The sequence below is a fragment of the Rhinatrema bivittatum genome, chromosome 8 (genome assembly GCF_901001135.1).
Source record: "Rhinatrema bivittatum chromosome 8, aRhiBiv1.1, whole genome shotgun sequence".
Lineage (NCBI taxonomy): Eukaryota > Metazoa > Chordata > Amphibia > Gymnophiona > Rhinatrematidae > Rhinatrema > Rhinatrema bivittatum.
The window spans coordinates 239,295-259,652 of record NC_042622.1 but is presented as its reverse complement, the minus strand read 5'-3'; the positions used below and the strand labels follow the sequence as shown (position 1 = coordinate 259,652).

Here is a 20,358-nt window from a genome sequence, read left to right as displayed (position 1 = left end):
ATTCAGAGTAGTTAAATCACAAGCAGACTGTGATACATTGCAGGAGGACCTTGCAAGACTTGAAGATTGGGCATCCAAATGGCAGATGAAATTTAATGTAGACAAGTGCAAGGTGTTGCATATAGGGAAAAATAACCCTTGCTGTAGTTACACGATGATAGGTCCCATATTAGGAGCTACCACCCAGGAAAAAGATCTAGGCATCATAGTGGATAATACTTTAAAATCGTCGGCTCAGTGTGCTGCAGCAGTCAAAAAAGCAAATAGAATGTTAGGAATTATTAGGAAGGGAATGGTTAATAGAACGGAAAATGTCATAATGCCTCTATATCGCTCCATGGTGAGACCGCACCTTGAATACTGTGTACAATTCTGGTCGCCGCATCTCAAAAAAGATATAGTTGCGATGGAGAAGGTACAGAGAAGGGCAACCAAAATGATAAAGGGGATGGAACAGCTTCCCTAGGAGGAAAGGCTGAAGAGGTTAGGGCTGTTCAGCTTGGAGAAGAGACGGCTGAGGGGAGATATGATAGAGGTCTTTAAGATCATGAGAGGTCTTGAACGAGTAGATGTGACTCGGTTATTTTCACTTTTGAATAATAGAAGGACTAGGGGGCATTCCATGAAGTTAGCAAGTTGCACATTTAAGACTAATCGGAGAAAATTCTTTTTCACTCAATGCACAATAAAGCTCTGGAATTTGTTGCCAGAGGATGTGGTTAGTGCAGTTAGTGTAGCTGGGTTCAAAAAAGGTTTGGATAAGTTCTTGGAGGAGAAGTCCATTAATGGCTATTAATCAATTTTACTTAGGGAATAGCCACTGCTATTAATTGCATCAGTAGCATGGGATCTTCTTAGTGTTTGGGTAATTGCCAGGTTCTTGTGGCCTGGTTTTGGCCTCTGTTGGAAACAGGATGCTGGGCTTGATGGACCCTTGGTCTGACCCAGCATGGCAATTTCTTATGTTCTCAATGAGCACTTTTGGTGGAACTCTATATGTCTTTACTATAAATACGAAAAAGCTGTTGCTGTTAAGAATCATCACCTAGCAATGTGGTCTCAGGTGTGGCAACCGCTGGATGACTTCTTTGTTTCTTATGGATATGTTTTGATGCACAACCCTTTTGATGATAAGTTACTTTGCTTACTTGTTTTATGGCTTGTTGATATTGCAGCCAGGCTTATGTTTTATGATTCTGTGGTTTTTGTGTTTGTATTTTCTTTTCTAACTACTCAATAAAAAGATTTGAACTTAAAAAGAAAAGAACATAAGATATGCCATGATGGGTCAGACCAAGGGGCCATCGAGCCCAGCATCCTGTTTCCAACAGTGGCCAATCCAGATTATCATCATCAATTTTTATTTAAGATCACCCTCAAGGCAAGTTTATAATAAGTAAGTTCAACAATATAAAAATAATTACATAGCAGATCCATTCTTTGTTGCTCACTTCCAGGGACAAGCAGTGGTTTTCCCCAAGTCTACCTGGCTAATAATTGTTCCCTGTACGTACCCGGATCAGTCCAGATTGCTGGGTTTTGCCCCTCATCTAGCAGATGGAGACAGAGAAGTTTTCAAAACAAAACTCCGCCTTATATAGGAGAGTGCCACCTACAGTCTGGCAGTATTTCTCTGTCTCCAAGCAGATGGTGGAAGTGCAAAACCTACAGCAGAGGCCAGAGTTTTGCTGCGCATGTGTTCCCACGCAGGAAAGTAACAGATTCTCCTCAGTCTGTTCATTCCGCGCGTGGGATCACACGCAGAGCTGGTTTTCTCCTCAGTGTTTTATTTTCTTCAAAATGTCTAAGAAATCTGGATTCAAACCCTGCAGATGTGGGAAGGTAATATCGATCATGGATGGCCATGGCCGATGTTACCGGTGCCTCGGGCCAAATCACAGTCAAAGTGACTGTGAATTTTGTGCCCGAATGTCACCAAGGGCCCAAAGACAGCGGGCCTACAGAATGAGAGAGCTCCTGAATTTTTCGGAGCCTTCCGAGGCTTACTCTTCGCCAGGGCCCTTGAAAGAACCGGCCCCACCACTAAAGAGAACAGCATCGTGGGATCCAAGACCCTTCAGGCCTGGAGGTAAGGACTTTTAACGATGCCCTAGGCCAGTGGTTCTCAACCTTTTTTTGGCCGGGACACACCTGACAAATGGTTCTCATATGCGTGACACACTGAACATGTGACCATCACGGGGCTAAGTGTAAAAATGCACTCTGCATCCACAGGAATTTCCTCAACCCTCAGCAATGAGTGCAGAGCAGATCTAGGGCATAACCCGTACAACTCACCATACAAAAAAAAGATATTCTGGTTCTGATGACATCTCAGTAAAAGCAAAACAAACTCCCTTTACTACCAGGCACAATAGCCTTCCTTATGAAAAGACAGTAATTTACCACTAATGCATATCCTATTGAGAAAACACATCAAATAAGATTGATACAAATGCCTACATGCTAGTTAAATACCTCACCTCGGTCACACACCCAGAACTGACCTTCACCAAGTACAGAAAAAACACAAATTATAAATATGGAGACAGAAACTGGAACGGAAAACCAAAAAAGCCACTCTGCATACAGTGCGAACCTGGAGAAATGGAAAGAGAAATATAGCACCTAACAGACTCAGGATTTGCAATAATGCACACAAACTAACCTGCACAAAGTTACACCTGTATTACGGAACACACGCAAACAGTAACAACCCTATCTAAGAAATACAACTATTAAACCAGGCCCTAAACACTAAAACATTTCCTATTGGGAAAACAGAATAAGCCAAGCTGCTACAGAGCCCCACACTGAAATCATTGTAAAGTTATACCAAAAATGTTACAAAGCAGCTGCTGAACAAAATAATATTCAATTAAATACTCATAAAAATTATTAAAACATGTCCAAATATCAATAAAATATTTCAAAACAGCAGACATCGCATAATACCCAATAATTAAAATGGCAGTCAATCAAGAAAAATAAATTTAAAAAGCCACCTTTACTTACCTTCTCCAGCAACTCTCCTACTCCTTTCCCTTCCAGGCCAATAGCATTAACCAGAAGCAGCAAGGGCTGCTGAAGCTCTGTCCTCAATCTTCTTCCTTAGCACCCACAACCAGTCACTCACAACACACACACCCCCAATTAGACCCCACGACCAGTCTCGGTCTCTTTCACACCAGTCATCTTCCTGACCAGTTTCTCTCACTCACACAGAAACACATCACCTCCCTGACCAGTCTCGCTCTCTCAATCACACTCATGTTCTCTTATATACAAGCTCTCAATCACACACAAAAGCTCTTACACCCATTCACACCAGCTCTCACCCAGGCTTCCATTCACACCCCTACACACAAGCTCTCACCCAAGCACCCATTCACACCCACAGACACAAGCTCTCCCCCAGGCACCCATTCACACCCTCAGACACAAGCTCTCACCCAGGCATCCATTCACACCCACAGACACAAGCTCTCACCCAGACATCCATTCACACCCACAGACACAAGCTCTCACCCAGGCACCCATTCACACCCACAGACACAAGCTCTCACCCAGGCACCCATTCACACCCACAGACACAAGCTCTCACCCAGGCACCCATTCACACCCACAGACACAAGCTCTCACCCAGGCATCCATTCACACCCACAGACACAAGCTCTCACCCAGGCATTCATTCACACCCACAGACACAAGCTCTCACCCAGGCACCCATTCACACACAAGCTCTCACCCAGGCCCCCATTCACACACAAGCTCTCACCCAGGCCCCCATTCACACACAGACACACAAGCTCTCACCAAAAATAACTTCTTCCTTCATTGCAGGGATGGGCTCCGGTTCCGCCGTTGCTTTAATCCGGCGGGCCTTCTTTTTTCGGCGCCACAGGGATGGGCGCCTCAGTCAGAGGTCGGGTTTTCCTCTTCACCGCTACGGGGCTGGGCTCCCGTAGCGGCCTTGCACCGTCGGGGTCGGGTTTTTTCTTCACCGCTACGGGGCTGGGCTCCCGTAGCGGCCTTGCACCGTCGGGGTCGGGTTTTCTCTTCACCGCTACGGGGCTGGGCTCCCGTAGCGGCCTTGCACCGTCGGAGTCGGGTTTTCTCTTCACCGCTACGGGGCTGGGCTCCCGTAGCGGCCTTGCACCGTCGGAGTCGGGTTTTCCTCTTCACCGCTACGGGGTTGGGCTCCCGTAGCGGCCTTGCACCTTCGGGGTCGGGTTTTCTCTTCACCGCTACGGGTTTGGGCTCCCGTAGCGGCCTTGCACCGTCGGGGTCGGGTTTTCTCTTCACCGCTATGGGGTTGGGCTCCCGTAGCGGCCTTGCACCGTCGGGGTCGGGTTTTCTCTTCACCGCTACGGGGTTGGGCTCCCGTAGCGGCCTTGCACCGTCGGGGTCGGGTTTTCCTCTTCACCGCTACGGGGATGGGCTCCCGTAGCGGCCTTGCTTCGTCGGGGTCCTACACTGCTATTCCTCCCACCCCACTCCCGGGCAGTGCCATGCCTGCCTCACCGGCCAATCAAAGGCTTCCTCCCTTCTTCCTACTCCCACTGGCAGGTGGCAGGGAGGAGGCTTCCGATTGGCCTGCGCGGGGGAAGGCAATATGAAGGAGGCTTCCCATTGGGCAGTGGGGGTAGGAAGAAAGGAGGCTTTCAATTGGACCGCGGGGGCTGGAAAAAGGGAGAAGGAAAGTACAATGGGGCAGTGGGACACCGGGAGACGCGACACACCTGCCGGTGTTTGGCGACACACTAGTGTGTCGCGACACACCGGTTGAGAAGCCCTGCCCTAGGCTATCGGATCAGGGACCTGATCCGAGGGACCGGGACAAGGATTTGGCCTCGCTATCAAAGATAACGCTGTCCTTGAAGCACCGTGCGTCGAAATATACTATGACGCACAAGGCACCGGGAGCAGCGCAAGTGGCACAGGCGGCGCTGAAGCATGCCACAAAGCAACTGACGCACACTGCATCGAGGCGCGTGGCACCAGAGGAACACACTATGGTGCTGACGACGCAGAAAGATATAGCGTCAAAAGATACGGCACATGCGGTGCAAGGACCGGCGCAAAAGGCAACAAATAAGCCAAAACAATCATCCCATCAAGTACAACATACTTTAAAAAGATGGCATGAGTCTCCAGGGGTATCCCATTCAACCTCTAAAGATTCAACACCAAACCACTCTATTAGTTCATGGTCCTCAAAATCCACTTCTAAAGGATACAGACTAAAATATAGAAGACTGTCACCGTCAGAAAAGAGAACCCTCACAGAAACCTCGTCGGGTCATCACCATAAGCATTCACATCACTCACACCATAAAAAGGCTATACAAAAAATTAAAGGTTGGGAAGTAAGCCCTTCTACTTCTATTTCTTCTCATACACAAGGTTCAAAACCTTTACACAGATCAAACAAGGACATAATGCAAGTTCCTTCCTCCAATGCCTCTATGTCCTCACATAATTCCATTAATACTATAGAAGAAAATAGAGGGAAGAAGCATGATGTCCCACACAATCTACCTCAACTATATCCTGTGGAGCCTATTGCAAGTGAGGTACCTAAACAAACTGGTCTTTCAGAAATGCCTCCGCAAACAAAAGAGGCGTTTTTTCAGTTATCTCAGCAGGATTTTTTGAACCCTTGAATCATCCTTTAAGATGTCTAACGACGCCTCTGCAAGTTCCCCGGAACCAAGTATACTCACTTCCAGGGAACCATTGGTGGAGCCTCCGTCATCTCCAGTAAGATGTCATCCAACTTCACCAATTCAAAACCCTGAAACGCCAATGGACTCCATGTCTCCACAAATGTCACCATCCTCGTCTACCGGGTACCCATCTGACCCTCCAGAACAGCCGCAGGAACCATATTCCCCTCCAGAGGACCTCACCTACCCGAAAGTTTTAGAAAAACTGGGTACGATATTACACCTTGAGGTCCAAAAGGATATGGATCATAGAACGGAAACCATGGGTCTCCTGAAGATTTTTGATGCTCCAGGGGAACCCATGTCTCTCCAGGGGAACCCATGCCTCTCTGTCAGCGGTTTCTAGGAAGACAGATATAAAATTCCGAATGTGGAAAACATCGCACTATATATGCCACAATTACCACATACATCAATTGTCGTCGAATCTGTGGTGCAAAGATTTAAGACGGCAAAGACACATACCGCCTATCCACCAGGCAAAGACAACCGATATCTAGATGAGTTTGGAAGAAAGATGTACCAGAATGCAATGTTAAATGCCTGCATTATGCACCATCAGTTCTAAATGGTACAATATCTGTATGAGTGCATACAAGCCAGAAAAGGTATGCTTACATCGACTGGAGACCAGGTACCACCACCTCTCCATGATATGGAAGAGTGTTCTAGACACCTTTTGAGGGCGATATATGAAGGATTTGAGACATCTTCCAGGGCGTCTGCAACAGCCATTGCAGCCCGCAGAATGGCATGGCTGCGTTCCAGTGCCATATGGGAAGATCTCCATGAAAAACTAGTTAAACTCCCGTGTACAGGAGACAATTTATTTGGCGAGCACTTTCAGGAAACAGTAGGCAAATTGAAAGACGAAGCTCTAGCGGTTCAGTCCTTGACATCGCAGCCTCAGTACTCATCTGCACATCCCTATTACGGCTCTAATCGTCGACAGTCGTATGCCCGTAGACCCTACATGTCTTACCAGTCATTTCGTACACCGTCTTACCCATCTTACCAGCGTCCTCAAACGCAACAACAGACCCCAAATCAACGGAGAGGTAAGTCACGAAACCAGAGGCAGCCGACCCAACAACCGGCAGCCCCAATAAAATCAACACCATCTTTTTAATACCTCAACCACCACCACAGCATCAAGCACCACCCGGCAGAATCCATTCTCGCCTAGCAGCCTGGGAGATAATAACATCCAATCAATGGGTTTTAGAGATCATACAACATGGTTACCAACTCCAATTTACCACAAAACCCACATTACCCCACCTTTCAATTCAAAGGCCTCAAAGGTCCCAAACTCAACTAGGGGAGGAGATTGCTTTATTGCACAAACAACAAGCCATACAACTGATTTCTCTGAAAACCCGAAACTTAGGGTTTTATTCCCCATATTTCCTCATTCCCAGGAAGTTGGGTGGCCTTCGTTCCATACTGGATCTTTGAGAGTTGAACAAGTTCATGACCAAAGAAAAATTCAAGATGGTATCATTGAAATCGATCCTACCTTTGATTCAACCCAACGATTGGATGTGTTCCATCGATCTGAAGGATGCTTACACACACATTCCAATTCATCCATCCTCTTAGTGTAACCTATGCTTTTGCTACAGGCATCAACATTACCAGTACAAGGTTCTCCCCTTTGGACTATCGGCTGCACCCAGGGTTTTCACCAAATGCATGGTAGTGGTGGTGGCTTATCTCAGATAACAGGGTATGATCATCTTTCCATATCTGGACGATTGGTTGATAATAGCCTCGACTCCGAACGTTTTGATCGATCATCTCCGACGGGTAATAGCGTGCTTACAGGAATTGGGGCTGGTGATCAATTTTCAGAAATCACATCTACAGCCAACACAAAAGCTACAATTCATAGGAGCATGTCTGACACCACTTGCAACCGGGTATACCTACCATAAGACAGGGCAATACAAATGCGTCAACTTCTCCATTTGTTGAACCAAACTCAAAGACCTTCGGCGAGACAAGTTTTAATAGTCCTAGATCACATGGCAGCAGCTATTTTCACGGTCCCAAACACCAGGCTACTCATGCGACGCCTGCAATGGGGCTTAAAGCGTCAATGGAAACAACACTCACAACCATTGACACAAAGACTATCGCTAACATCCGAGATGAGAAAAGACATAGCATGGTGGCTCCTGGACTCCACCCTTTCCAAGGGAGCATTATTCAGCCCCCCTCCTCACAACGCAGCCTTTACCACCAATGCGTCTCGCAAGGGATGGGGAGCACATTTCGAGATTTACGAAACACAAGGTTTATGGACAATGTCCAAGCAGACTCTGCAAATAAATTTATTGGAACTCAGAGCGATTCGAAATGCACTACAAGGGTTTCAAGACCACCTGAAGGGCTGCAGGGTCATGATCTACACGGACAATCAAGTGGTGATGTTTTACATCAACAAACAAGAAGGGTCCGGTTCATGGTCCCTATGCAAGGAGACCCTGATAATCTTCGAACACGCTCACCGACATTGCATACATTTGCAAGCAACTTACCTACCGGGAGTAGCAAATACAAGAGCGGACAGACTAAGTCGCATCTTTCATCCTCACAAAAGGCACTCAATTCAGATGTAGCCCACGATATATTCATACAGGGGCGGATTTTCAGAGCCCTGCTCGCCTAAATCCGCCCAAAACCGTGCGGATTTAGGCGAGCAGGGCCCTGCGCGCCGGGAAGCCTATTTTACATAGGCCTACCGGCGCGCGCAGAGCCCCGGGACTCGCGTAAGTCCCGGGGTTCTCCAAGGGGGGCGTGTCGGGGGCGTGTCTGGGGGCGGGCCCGGTCGTCGCGGCGTTTCGGAGGCGTGTCGGCAGCGTTTTGGGGGCGGGTATGGGGGCGTGGCTACGGCCCGGGGCGGTCCGGGGGCGTGGCCGCGCCCTCCGTACCCGCCCCCAGGTCGCTGCCCGGCACGCAGGAGGCCTGCTCGCGCGCGGGGATTTACGCCTCCCTCTGGGAGGCGTAAATCCCCGGAGAAAGATAAGGGGGAGGTGTAGACAGGGCCGGGCGGGTGGGTTAGGTAGAGGAAGGGAGGGGAAGGTGAGGGGAGGGCGTTAGAGGATTCCCTCCAAGGCCGCTCCGATTTCGGAGTGGCCTTGGAGGGAACGGGGGTAGGCTGCGCGGCTCGGCGCGCGCCGGCTATACAAAATCCATAGCCTTGCGCTCGCCGATCCAGGTTTTTAGCAGATACGCGCGGCTCCGCGCGTATCTACTAAAATCCAGCGTACTTTTGTTTGCGCCTGGAGCGCAAACAAAAGTAGGCTATTCGCGCTCCTTTTAAAATCCGCCCCACAGGGAGGAGGAATAGCCTAGTGGTTAGAGCAGTGGACTATGAACCAGGAGACCAAGGTTCAAGCCCTGCTGTCGCTCCTTGTGACCTTGGGCAAGTCACTTTACCCTACATTGCCTCAGGTACAAAAACTTAGATTGGGGATAGAGAAATACCTACAGTACCTGAATGTAAACCGGTGTGATATCTCAATTGAGATCAAATGTCGATATATAAAAACAATAAATAAATAAATACAATGGGGGACACCCTTGATAGATCTCTTTGCAACGGAAATCAATGCTCAAGTTACCAACTTCTGCTCAATCAGACCCAGCCCGCTCAGAATCGCTCAGGATGCCTTCCTCATCCCGTGGACAAAGGGCATCCTGTATGCCTTTCCTCCCATACCACTCATTACCAGGACAATTCAAAAGTGCATAGCCGACAGAGCTCAACTGATACTCGTAGCCCCACCCTGGCCCAGACTGCAGTGGTACAGTTTCCTTCTACGACTATCCATCAAAGACCCAATTCGACTACCGAATCGCCCAGATCTACTGTTCCAAGAACAGGGGATGCTCCTGCTCCTGCTATACTCATCTCTCTATTTGACAGCATGGAGATTGAACGGCTCCTTCTAACAGAACAGGGAGTTTCCACTTCAATGCAGTTCATCTTGTTAGAATCCAGGAAACTCTCAACTAGGAAAAATTATAGCTATAAATGGAAGCGCCACTCTACCTGGTGCACGTCCAAGGGCATAACACAATTGGACTGCTCACCCGAGCTACTCATGGACTACCTTCATACACTATACACAGCTGGTCTAGGAACATCATCCATTAGGGTTCATCTTAGTGCCATAGGGGCATATCAAAGACCAGTTAACAATATTCCTATCTCCAATCACCCCTTGCTCTCTCGTTTCATTAAAGGGCTAACTCACCTTCGTCCTCCGATCTCTAAGCCTCCAGTTCCATGGAACCTCAACATAGTTCTAGAACAGCTCATGCTTCCCCCGTTTGAACCCATGGACTCGGCACAAATGAAATACCTTACATGGAAGGTATGCCGAGTCAGTGAATTGCAAGCCTTAGTCCACTATGCTCCATATTTACAGTTTTATCACCAAAAGGTAGTTCTCAGGACTCACCCATCCTTCCTGCCAAAGGTGGTTTCTCAATTCCATCTAAATCAAACCAAAGAACTACCCATCTTTTTCCCTAAACTTCACTCTAATGATAGGGAAAAACTACTGCATACACTGGACTGCAAAAGAGCGTTAGCGTACTACAAAGAGAGAATACACTCTGACTCCCGTGTTTCTCAACTATTTGTCTCTTTCGACCCAAAAGCACCTGGACTACCAGTGGCTAAATGCACCATCTCCAGCTGGATAGCACAGTGCATCAAATTCTGCTATGACAAACAGAAATTATATCTACATTCTGTTCCCAAAGCTCACCAAGTCAGAGCAGTGGTGGCCTCCTTGGCACACCTAAAAAATGTACAGCCTATAGACATTTGTAAGGCGGCTACATGGTCATTGCTCCATACCTTCACATCCCACTACTGCCTTGATCAACAAGCAGCCACTGATCCGAAGATAGGGCAAGCAATCCTGCAATCTCTACTCTTTTGTCCACGGTGACTGCCACACTAATATGGATCACGTACGCCTATACACATCACAAACAACGTGATCAGGAGCTTGGGACTCCCATGACAGCATGGCTAATTCAGCCCTGCTATCAATGGGAAAAAGCAAGTTTGCTTACCGTAAACAGTGTTTCCGTAGATAGCAGGATGAATTAGCCATGCTGACCCTCCCTCCTCCCTGGCTGTCGTCGTCTCTTCGACTCCATTAAAGCTTAATCACAGACTTAGGAGAATCTGTTACTTTCCTGCGCGGGAATACACGTGCAGCCGCAGAGAGCAAAACTCTGGCCTCTGCTTGTTAAAGCTCCGCCTCCCGGACCTGAATGACAGTTCCCATGACAGCATGGCTAATTCATCTTGCTATCTACGGAAACACCGTTTACGATAAGCAAACTTGCTTTAACCTACTGATTATATACCACTGTAAATATATAGTTGATTGTATTACCTTTACTCTTACTTTATTGCTTCTCTAACTGTCTAAATGTTTGATTATTTAGTTTACTATTTTATTTTTATTTATATTTTGAAACTATGCATTTAATTCCTTTTTCTTTTGGAAATGCATATATTTTTAAATGAATATTTGTTAACTAATGTAAACCGATTTGATATGTTCTCATGAAACATTGGTATATACAAATTATTAAATAAATAAGGTGGAGATGGTTAAGATCCCTGACCCACGTTCTTAGGTCCTGGGTATCTTAAACATTTTTTAAATTCCCCCTGAGCCTACAGCCCTCCCGCCTCATCCAGTTCTGGATGCGGTACTCAGCAAAACGTGGGAGTCCCCTTTCTCTAACCTCCCAACTTCACGAAAGACAGATTTAAAATTTTGTATGTGAAATTCGATATTCTGTGCATCAGTGCAACTACCGCATAATTCCATTGTAGTAGAATCGGCTATGAATAAAGCCAAGAAATCTAAATAACACTCTAATGTGCCTCCAGGTAAAGACCACCAATATTTGGATGACTTCAGGTGGAAGACCTATCATGCCGCAATGCTATCCTTGAAGATTCACCACCATCAATTTTAGGTTACACAATACCTCTATGAGTGCTTACAAGCCTTACGACCTACCTGTCTCTCGACCTCCACCAAGGGATCCTTGCCCCAACCCTTCCTGGATATGGAAGAAGGCCTACATCATTTGCTAAGAATGATCTATGACGCCTTCGAAACGTCTGCTCGAACGTCGGCAGCAGCAATCACTGCGCAACGCTTAGCATGGTTAAGAGCATGTGCTATTCGCGAAGATGTACATGAAAACATTGCGGACCTACCATGCAAAGGAGATAATCTGTTCGGTGACAAGTTCTGAGAAACTATGTCCCAACTTAAGGAACGAATGTTGCTGTGCTATCACTATCATCACCCTCAGATCAGCAAACTGCCTCTTACCAGAGGATGCCGTATCACAGGCGTTAGTACCGACCTTATGTACCCTACTGGTCACAACCGTATACACAGCCGAGACCTCAATCTCAGTTGCAACTGTCATGCTCAAGACCACGCCAACAAAGGCAGCCAAGGCAGAGCCCGGCCACTCCTCAGAAACCGACTCCGAATTTTTGAAGATTGTCGATCCAGCTCCATCGCACTACATAGGAGGACATTTTAACACAATTTTTCAATGCCTGGGAATTGATCACGACCAACCGTTGGGATCTAGATATAATTCGAGAAGGTTATCGCTTAAACTTCAAGAGCTCTCCTCCACTCCCTCCCATAGCCCCTCTTCGAGTGATGACTGCCCAAGTATTTATTTATTTATTTATTTAAAATCTTTTCTATACCATCGTTAAGTTAGATACCATCACAACGGTTTACATAAAGGCACAAATGGTTATGTTCAATAAAGAACTGGGATACGAGTATAATGGTACCAAAAGGTTTCAGTTACAACAAAATTCAAAATAAAGACTATTTGAGTGAGTGTCACAAATCTTGTCCTTTTCAAAAGTGTGTTGTATACTATTAATTAACATTAAAATTGAGTGCTGGTTGTTTGGAGTGTTACTGCCAGTTTTATTTCTCAACTTATTCTCCGTTTGTTCTGTAGAAAGCTTGTTTAAAAAGCTAGGTTTTTATACTTGCTTTGAAAAGCTTGTAATTGTTCTGTAATCTTATTTCCTGGGGCATGCTATTCCATATCTACCATCTCTACAAGCGGAAGTCTCTAATTTATTACATCAGTGGTCCATCTAGGAGATACCGCAACAGAAAGAGGGGCAGGAATTTTATGCCAAATATTTCCTCATCCCAAAAAAGTCGGGTGGACTCCGCCTAATCCTAGACTTACGAGACCTCAACAAATACATTCAGAGAGAAAAATTCAAGATGACCTCTCTCAAGTCCATTCTCCCTCTTCTACAACCCAACAACTGGATGTGCTCCATTGACCTGAAGGATGCATACTCTCATATACCAATGCACCGATCTTCCTGGCGCTACCTCTGATTTTGGATCCAGGGGAGGCACTACCAATACAAGGTACTCCCTTTTGGCCTCTCCTCAGCCCCAAGAGTGTTCACCAAATGTCTAGCGGTGGTAGTGGCTCATCTTCGACGACTTTGCATCCAAATCTTCCCCATCTGGAAGACTGGCTGTTGGTAGCCTCGGAAACAGATACCTTGAATGCGCACACTCTGCGCACGATCAATTGTCTGCAGAGTCTGGGATTCCTAATCAATTACGAGAAATCAAACCTACAGCCTACCCAACTACTACAGTTCATTGGGGCCCAGATCGACACAGTTGCAGGATGGGCTTACCTTCCACAAGACAGAGCCCACACGATCTTCTCCTTGGCACAACACTTGTGCAACGATCCTCACCCCTCTGTGCATCAAGTACTCAAACTCTTGGGCCATATGGCGGCAGTTATTCATGTCGTGCCTCACACAAGACTCCACATGCGCCGTTTACAATGGGGCCTCAAGCGTCAGTGGTCTCAATTTCTGCAATCACTGACAAAAGCCATGACCAAGGGCATCCAGTGGTGGTTATCCCTCACAGATCTCTCCAGAGGGACACTATTCCGATCTCCTCCACACCAACTCATACTCATGATGGATGCTTCCAGGAAGGGTTGGGGAGCCCACCTAGCCAATCTCAAGACACCAGGGCCTGTGGTCCCCCGAAGAACCCTGCTGTCAAATAAACCTCCTGGAACTCTGAGTGATATGGAATGCCCTACAAGCCTTCTCCACTCAGGTCCAAGGACCCGCCTTATGGTATACACAGACAATCAAGTCGCCATGTTTTACATAAACAAGGAAGGAGGATCAGGTTCCTGGACACTCTGTCGGGAAGCGATACGAATTCTCTGGTGGGCAGAGTCTGTCAACTTATTGCTCCAGGCCACTTACCTCCCGGGACTAGACAACATCATGGCGGATCGCCTCAGCAGGGTTTTCCACTCATACGAATGGTCCTTAAACCGGGATGTAGCCCTCAACATCTTTCAGCAGTGGGGCTTCCCGACAATGGACCTCTTTGCCACGGAGAGCAACCGGCAAGTTCCAAAATTCTGCTCCATTTACCCCAGCAGGAAACGCTATGCTCCGGATGCCTTCCTCATCCCATGGACGGAGGGCTTACTCTACGCCTATCCTCCCATTCCCCTCATCTCCAGGAAATGCATTCAAGATGAGCAGACTTGATTCTTATAGCTCCAGCTTGGCCGAGACAACCATGGTATGCTTATCTCATACGGCTTTCTGTGGCCCCACCCATCTCCCTAGGGACCAGCCGAACACTTCTAACTCAGGAAGGGGGGATGCTCCTCCTCCTGATTAATCTATCCCTTCACCTCATGGCATGGAGATTGAAAGGATAGTATTAATGCACCTCCATCTTTCTTCGCACATAGAAGACATCCTCATTGCCTCCAGAAAGCCTTCTACCAGACTCAACTACAACGGGAAATGGTATCGCTATTCTGAATGGTGCAAATCGAGGGAGCTAGATCCATTCTCCTGCTCTCCTACCAACCTCCTGGAATACCTTCACACTCTCTACCAGACTGGCCTCTGTGAGGGTGCATATCAGTGCCATCGCAACCTTTCATCACCCTCAGAATGGACTACCCATTTCCAGTTACCCACTCGTCTCTAGGTTTATGTGGGGCATGCTTCGCCTCTAACCACCAGTAGTAAAGCCACCGATAGTTTTACAACAACTCATGAAGCCTCCCTTTGAACCTTTAGACACCTGCCATGTGAAGTATCTCACTTGGAATGTAGTGTTTCTGGTGGCAGTCACTTCAACTAGAAGAGTTAGTGAACATCAAGCCTTAGTTCACTACCCACTTTATTTGGAGTTCTACCATGACAAGGTTACCCTTCGCCCTCACCCCACCTTCCTGCCCAAGGTGGTATCCCCTTTTCATCTCAATTAAACAATAACCTTGCCGACCTTCGTACCAAAACCCCACCAAAATGAAAGGGATCACCTCCTTCATACACTGGATTGTAAAAGAGCCTTAGCTTACTATAAACAGAGAACTCAAACACCCTCCAGACCCTCACAGCTCTTCCTCTCCTTTAACCCTAATGCTCCTGGTCAACCCGTCTCCAAGAGAACTATCGCTAGCTGGCTGTCACAATGTATTCATTTCTGCTATGCGAAACGATCAACTGTGCTGAAAGGAAGGGTTCATGCTCATCAAATACGAGCCACAGCAACCTCTGTTGCCCATCTCAGAAAGGTGCCACTGCTAGAGATATGCAAGGCAGCCACATGGTCCTCTATGTGCATGTTCACATCACACTACTGTCTGCACCAACAAGCGACCTCCGATGCTGCAGTGGGCTCCGCAGTCTTGTCCAGCTTCCTCAAAAGACTGTCTACCTTCAATTATGGCTTGTGTCCCTGGACTTCGAAGACATGACCCTCACAGGACACAACCCAAGGGCTTGGGATGCCCAGACAGCATGGCTAATTCAGCCTGTTATGGATGGGAAAAAGCAAGTTTGCGTACTGTAAACGGTGTTTCCGTAGATAGCAGGATAAATTAGCCATGCAAACCCACCCACCTCCCTAGACAATCTTGAATTTATTCCACTTCACAGTACAGCTTGCTTACTAACAGACTGAGGAGGGGGAAGATGACCACACAGCCGCACAGAGTTCAAAACTCTGTGACTCCTGAGGAAAACTCCGCCTGCAGGTCACCGTGGATGCCTCCCAGACAGCATGGCTAATTCATCCTTCTAGCTACGGAAATACCGTTTACGGTAAGCAAACTTGCTTATTTTCTTCATTAGGTCCTGTTTCCATTTTTAAAGGATGCCTTTTTGGCTTTGATGGCCTCTTTCACAGCACCATCTAGCCATGATGGCAGACACATGTTCTTTCAACCTTTTACAGCTGACGTATGAAGTTCTCGGGTAAAGTCTGTTCCCAGGTGATGTCTTGCTAAACTATTTCTTCAAATTGCATGACTTGTTCTCCATGTCCTGACACACAAGGTTTGCATGGCAATATAACAAACATCACAAAGATCTTGCAAACCTTAATTTTGTACCCTCTGATTTTAGGAGAATTGAACACATTTTTGGTGGTACAATACTTTTGTATGAAGAAAACTCAGATATATTAACTGTTACATCATTGCTATTTTCCCAGTGAAGAGATTGTATATAGTTTGTGTGTGTGTGTAATTCCTGTTATCATTTCCTCTACTGGAACATTTGTTGAGCTGAGGCCAGAGAGATGTCCTCTTCAGAATTTGCAGAGTGAGGGGGAGAGGAAGGGGAGAAACCTGTACAGCATTCTCTCAGACATTTGAAATATGGAGTAAGGGAGGGCAGGGGATAGATACTGGGGAAGGGGGAAGCCATCTGTCCCCTATCTTTTCCCATTTTGCCAGCCATCTAAGGAGGAATCTTAATGGTTTTATTTTATTTGCATAGGCTAGTACAACTACAGACACCTATAGTTGGCAGGAAAAAGCAAACTAAAGAAGTGAGCAACTGCCCATCCTGTTTCTGGAGGCTGCAGCCCTGCAAGAAGCAAAACAATGGTGAACAATAGGATACAAAATTCTTAAGCGACTGCATATACATGCTGAACTTTTTAATTGCTTCTTAAGGACAGAAAAGATGAGATACCCTACCTTATAGAATCATATGCTTTGACTGTTCTATCCAACCAAATGATTCCAAACGTTTTATGAAATATTCTTGTGTTGGTGTGTTATATGTGCTCAAACATTTTATTGCTTCAATAAACTGGTCTGTTCCTATACTACTTGATTCACATTGTTCCTGAGTGCCAGAGGTATTTCATGCTATAAATCATTCTGACAATGGAGTAATTATGATGTTGCATTCATATCAGTGGAGGAACTGCAGTCTATTTCATCTTGAAAAATTCTGAGAGGTCAATATTCAAAGGGTTTTACCAAGACAAAACCTAACAGATAAATCTTAAAATGCCGACGCATGTAAAAAACCAGAGATATGCGTTTGGCCAGGCCACACGCACACCGTGGGGATTTTTAAAGGCTCGTGGCCACACGTATCTCCCAGTACATACTGAAGAGCCGGCAAAAAAAAAAAAAATGGGGCTGCCCAGGGGTGTGGCAGGGGCTGGCCGGGACAGTGTGCTCCAGCAGCCAGCTGGCGTGCTCAAGTTACTACTGCTCCAGAGAGCAGTAACTATAAAATAAAATAGCTAGAGGGGTTTTAGGGGTCAGGGAGGATAGGGGGAAAGGGTAGGTAGGGCTTTTAGGAAGTTCCCTCCCAGTCTGCTCCTTTATTGCGGGCAGATGATTTTATAGCATGCGTGCGTTGGCGTGCACATGTTATAAAATCAGCGCATCCATGTGCGCGCGCTGGGAACCGCACGTGGGTATGAAAATTCACCTTTAAGATTTCAGTCTTTCCAGCTAAATTTTGTTTGGGTAGCTCATTACCTGTACAGAATCTAGCTAGTTAAAAAGAAGCAGGTATGTAGGCAATCAGCACTACCCAGCTAAAGTTAGCCAGGTAAGTCTGGTTGGAAAAATATCAATCCTAAAATTAACAAAGTATATTCAATGGCACACTTATCTGGCTTTGTTCCACTGAACATCTGAATAGTTACCTGAGTAACCTTCCTAATCTCCGGCCCACTGAATATTAATCTCTGATTAATCTGAGGAGCAAGCATTACCTGCGCTTTCGCTGAGGTAAATATGACTGTGATAGAGGGTGACATTTGTGTTCCTTATTGTTCTCTGTTATCTACTTAGAAGACAATGCATTACATTTAAGCAGTTTACTTAGTTTGTAGAACTTGTATTGAGATCCTTTTCCCTTAAAAGGGGGTTTACAATATTCATTTTAAATATTATTATAAAGGTCCATGCTCCTAAATATTTAACACCATTCAATGACAGTCTTCAAAGTATATCACAAGTAAGATTTCACACATTATTTCATAAATGACAAGAGCTTAACCCATTCATCACTGATATGTGAATCTTGGTGCCTTCACAAATAGTTATCCTCCTCTTCGTCCTGAGCTAGTGCCTCGATGTCATGCGTGATGCCAGTAATCATCTTGTTGAAGGACTCTGATTCAGAGCGGAGTGACCAGCTGTCATAACTGCGCACTGCAGAGGCAGATGTGCTGCTCATACTTCGCTTTATCCTCCCAAAACTATCAGTCAGAATTCCACCTTCCCGGATGCCAATACTCTCCAGGAAATTTTCAAAGTAGCCAATGTCCTGATCAGGAATGAAAGGTCTCATACCTAAAGGTGCATAAATTTACAGCTATAGAACAGTCAAGCTAATAGAATAACATGATTATAACTTCCTATTTCAGATGCTTACTTATGATAATTGACCATATTTGTTAAAAAAAAGTCTATTGCTGCCACTTAAAGTAAACAGAATTGACAGCTATACTGAAATATAACTTTGAGGCATAACAGCAGAGAGTGTACTATATACAAACCAGGCCTGCAAGCATAACAGCAGGAAGAATGCCACATGAAAATTTGCTATCTAAGATAGACTTTTAAAGGTGATACATTTGGAGTAAACGTGGATGGTGGCCGCTGTGAGAACTACTACTGCTGTTAATATCTGCTTCGGGTAGTGGCTCTGGAGGGTTTTAAAATTGCCATTACTAGAGGCAGCCATTCTACCCCTTATCCATCTTGTGCTGAAGTGAGCCAGATGTTGAGCTCTCAAATTCCACCACCCAAAGTGACGGGGATGATCTCGCCCACTGGCTGCTGACATCACCCACTATTTTAAAAAATGGGTGGGCCATAGGTGAACTGGATTTACTGGTTAAGTATTGAATTTGATGTTATTAATGGTAAATACTATTCCTTTGATTATGGATCAAAATCTGTATTCTGCTAAGTTCTCATGTGTTAAGAAATTGTTTAAAAATAGGAGAAAATGACTTACAGATATTACAGTCGGAAGGGTTTTGAGAAGTAATAGATTAGTTCCATCTTTTGCTTTGCTAAATTCTTGTTCAGTACAGAAGAAATCTTTAGAAATTCATGATTTAATTATGGAACTTAAACTGGATTTTCTATTTTATTTTTTTTTACTGAGACATGGTTAACAGTGAAGGGTGGGGTATCTCTGTCACAATTATACCCTGAGGTGTATCAAATTTATTTTGCTTGTAGAATTGGTAAAAAGGGTGAGGATGTGGCAGTAATTTATACATTAAATTGGTTGGTGGCTCAAATTAAGTCATCATTTGATGATGGGGAACGTTAGCTTTTATGAAGAGATGCGGGTTGAATTATTGGGATATTGCTGATTTATCAACCGACAGGTATTACTCAAGGGAAGCTTTTTTTCTCTAGATTTTATTTCTGAAATTATAATGAGATTTCCTCTTTTGCTATTTTTAAGTAATTTTAATTTGCATTGTGATGATTGTACCAATGTTTTAGCTCAGTGTTTTCTTACCTATTTCAGGGATATGGACTTCCAAATATGGAAAATACACCATATTTGTTGGTGGATTTTCCAGCCCACAAATATGGACACATGTTAGATTTAGTATTTGCTTCTGGGCCTTTAGTGGAGTAGAGTAATGTTCAAATTTTGGGTTCCAGATTGGTTCCTTGATCAGAGCATTTGGTATTGATAGGAGCTTTAGAGATTTCTCTTTGAAATGTCCAGAGTGGAGGACATCGTGAGGTTAATAAGTAGACATGAGGGAAAATTGATGAGGATAAATTTTAAGAAGTTGTATATGATAAATTGTGTTTAGAGGGACGGTAAGTTTCAAACTGGCACATGTGCACACATATGTCGGCCCGTATCCAGGCATGCAGCTATTTTATTTGTGAATAAATGACTAGCTGCTAAAATTAAATGTTATGTTGCTAAAAAGTTTATTTTTATTATATTGCAAATTTTTAACATTTCCGATTCTTAATTTTAAATATTTTATATATTTTTTATGATAAGAGAAAAGACCTCAGGAGTGGCAAAGTATCTGATTGAAACAACTGGCTGATGAGCTTCTGTGTCTATCATCGGTCTTTTTATCTCTTTTTATTATTTTACTAAAAAAAAAGATGAACTTAATGCATGTTCCTTCTAAATATATTGATAAATCACTAAATGTACTATAGAAAGTGTCTGTTGTTATGGCGATAATTTGCCAAGCAA

At 45.2% G+C, this 20,358-nt stretch overlaps 1 protein-coding gene across 3 annotated transcripts in view; it reads right to left on the bottom strand.

Moving 5' to 3' along the window:
- Nucleotides 1-16,616: 16,616 nt before the first annotated feature.
- Nucleotides 16,617-20,358, bottom strand: part of CCM2L (CCM2 like scaffold protein) — a 128,732-nt gene continuing 124,990 nt past the window's right edge. For all 3 annotated transcript variants that reach the window (XM_029613354.1, XM_029613356.1, XM_029613357.1), the window contains one exon: nucleotides 16,617-18,458. In XM_029613354.1, coding sequence (XP_029469214.1) covers nucleotides 18,196-18,458 — 263 coding nt within the window. In that variant the 3' untranslated portion in view covers nucleotides 16,617-18,195. The remainder of the gene's footprint in view (nucleotides 18,459-20,358) is intronic.